We start from the raw sequence: 2,578 nt of genomic DNA, 5'->3' as shown, positions 1-2,578 counted from the left end.
TTTAAATTAAAATTAAGTTTTTACTATTATCTTTAGGGTCTTTAAAACCTATAGATTTAGTAATTAATTTATTTCTTTAGGAGGCATTAGGGTTTATAGCTATATATTAAGCTTTAAGATAATAGTTTTTAAATTAAAAGGATAAAATCTAGCTCCTTTAAAAGCCCTTTAAATATTACTCTCTATAAAGGTAGCTTAAAAAGTAATATAAAAGGCTAAAAAGAATTTAATTTTAAAAATATAAATTATAAAGTATTTAATTAAATATTTTATTTCTTAACTATAAGTATTCTTTAGTATTAAAAAATACTTAATATTAAGAGGCTAAAGTAAATAAGATATATAAATAAGTATATAAAATATAATAATCTTATAATCTTAATAATATCTCTTAAAGTTAATAAAGTAATAACTTTTATAACTATTAAAAATTAAAAGATAATAAAGACTAACTAATTATTTAACTATTAATTAATTAAAATATTTTAATTACTTAAGACCTAGCTTATTATTTATTTATTTATTTTAACTTATTATAATAATTTAATTACTAAAGAGATTACTTTTTTAATATTAATTTATAAGATAATATTAACTTAAATTAATAATAAATAATAGGATTAATTAACTTTTAATATTTATTATTAGAATTATAATAATCTATTTATAATTTCCTAATTATATTAATTTTAGCCTTTTTTACCTTTTTAAGCTTATAATAACTATCCTAAATTATATAAGGCTTATTATAAAGCTAATCTTATTAAAGTTCTAAATATTATTTAATTAAATATTATATTTTATAATTATATTTTATATAAGCTTAAACTAGCTATAAATAATATTTAAATCTTTATATTTAGCTTTTTAATAATTATATCTTTAAAAGATATATATTTTTAGCTTTAATTATTACTTAATAAAGTTATAAGCTTATTATTTATTAATAGGTAATATATTATAATTAGTAAGTAGAGAATTAGCTATTTCTTTAATAAAATATAATTATAAAAGAAATCCTTATAAATTTAAATTAAAAATAAATTAAATTATTATTTATTTTTCTAAATTAAATAATTTCTATAAATTTAAAATAGAATTATATTATAATTAAATACTATTATAATAATATTATAAGGTATAATAGTAAATATTATAAATAGTTATTACTTATTAAGTATTTAATTTTAAGTTATTTTAAAGGGCTTAAAGGGTAAAAAGGATTCTAGCTTTATTTAATAATTAAGGTATATTTAGTTATTAAAAAGTATTTAATTAAATAGAAATATTATAAGATAAGGGATTTTTAAGTTACTTACTTATTTAAGTTACTTACTTATTAAGTATATTATATAGTAATAATATATTATTTAGAAAAATAGTAGCTATATAAAATAGTATAATATAAATTAAGTATAATCCTTAATTATTTAAATTAAATAGGATTTAAATAATATTATTATAATAAAGAGAACCCCTTTTCTCTATAGAGCTAACTTTAAGTTAATATAAGCTAGCTATAAGCTAATATAAGTAAACCTTAAGCTATAAGGTTAAGGTTACTTTTAACTAATTAGCTATTTAATTAAGCCTTAAATAATTTAGCTTTAAAATTTAAATAAAATTCTCTATTTTAATAGCTAATTTATAATTAATTATTTATAAATAGTTCCTAGGGCCTTTATAATATATACTACTTTTATAAGGTATTATATTATTAGTATATAGCTAGAATGCTAACTTTACCCCCTTAAAAGATTATATATATATAGGACTTTATTAGCTTTAGTTTCTATATTAACTTAAAGATATAAGCTATACCTAGTATATCTTTAATTACTAAGTCTCTTAAATTATTAATTTATAAAGTAAAATATAGCACTATAGCCCTATTATTAGGTGCAGATTAATAGAGTTTAAAGCTCCTTAGGGGTATAATATATAATAGCATTTTATAGAAATTTAATCCTATTTAAATTAATAGATCTTATAATTTAAATTAAGTTAAAAATATATAAGCAAATAAAGTATTATCTAGGTTAATTAGAGCTATATAGGAAGATAATAGGGATATTACTATTTATAATATAAAACTTATCACTAATAAATTAAGCTATAGTAATCCTACCTCCTCATTAACTATTCTAGAAGACATACGTTTGCTTCCAATTGATGCACTACCATCTTCGTTCTTGCCATTATAGGTGTTCCTCGCTCGTAGCTGGTAGGACTCTCTGCCTGTATGATTCTTACCACTAGCGTCTGACACACTGTATCTTGGTGACCCCGCCGGTTGAAGAGTTGCAGAGTTAAATGTCCGCCTAACAGAGAGTCCCGTTCCTCTTCTCACAAGTTGTTCATCGACGTCTTCACTATCCTTGTGCTTTCTACTTCTGATCAAGTTGCTGATCTCGTTGGAGTAGATTGCGTAAGTGGCTAAAGGAATAAAGAAAGCGAATGAGACGGAAACTGGCGAGGTATTATTAGCTGGTGATGCTGCGAGGATAGCACGATACCTACAAATTGTTGCCAAAGCCCAACTGGGGCTTCTCTGAAAGGACTCGACGTCCATAGCAAA

General features: G+C 21.0%; 1 protein-coding gene across 1 annotated transcript; it reads right to left on the bottom strand.

Annotated features, from left to right (window-relative positions):
* Positions 1–1,999: 1,999 nt before the first annotated feature.
* Positions 2,000–2,572, bottom strand: FGSG_14030 (uncharacterized protein; the record flags this gene model as incomplete). Its single annotated transcript, XM_011317270.1, is given in 3 exon segments — positions 2,000–2,049; positions 2,158–2,238; positions 2,254–2,572. The coding sequence occupies 3 exon segments, from the start codon at positions 2,570–2,572 to the stop codon at positions 2,000–2,002; spliced, it is 450 nt and encodes a 149-aa protein (XP_011315572.1).
* Between the last annotated feature and the right edge of the window lie 6 nt (positions 2,573–2,578).

The sequence above is a fragment of the Fusarium graminearum genome, chromosome 1 (genome assembly GCF_000240135.3).
Source record: "Fusarium graminearum PH-1 chromosome 1, whole genome shotgun sequence".
Classification (NCBI taxonomy): Eukaryota; Fungi; Ascomycota; class Sordariomycetes; order Hypocreales; family Nectriaceae; genus Fusarium; species Fusarium graminearum.
The sequence above is the reverse complement of the archived record's forward strand: the minus strand, read 5'-3'. Positions and strand labels throughout refer to the sequence as shown.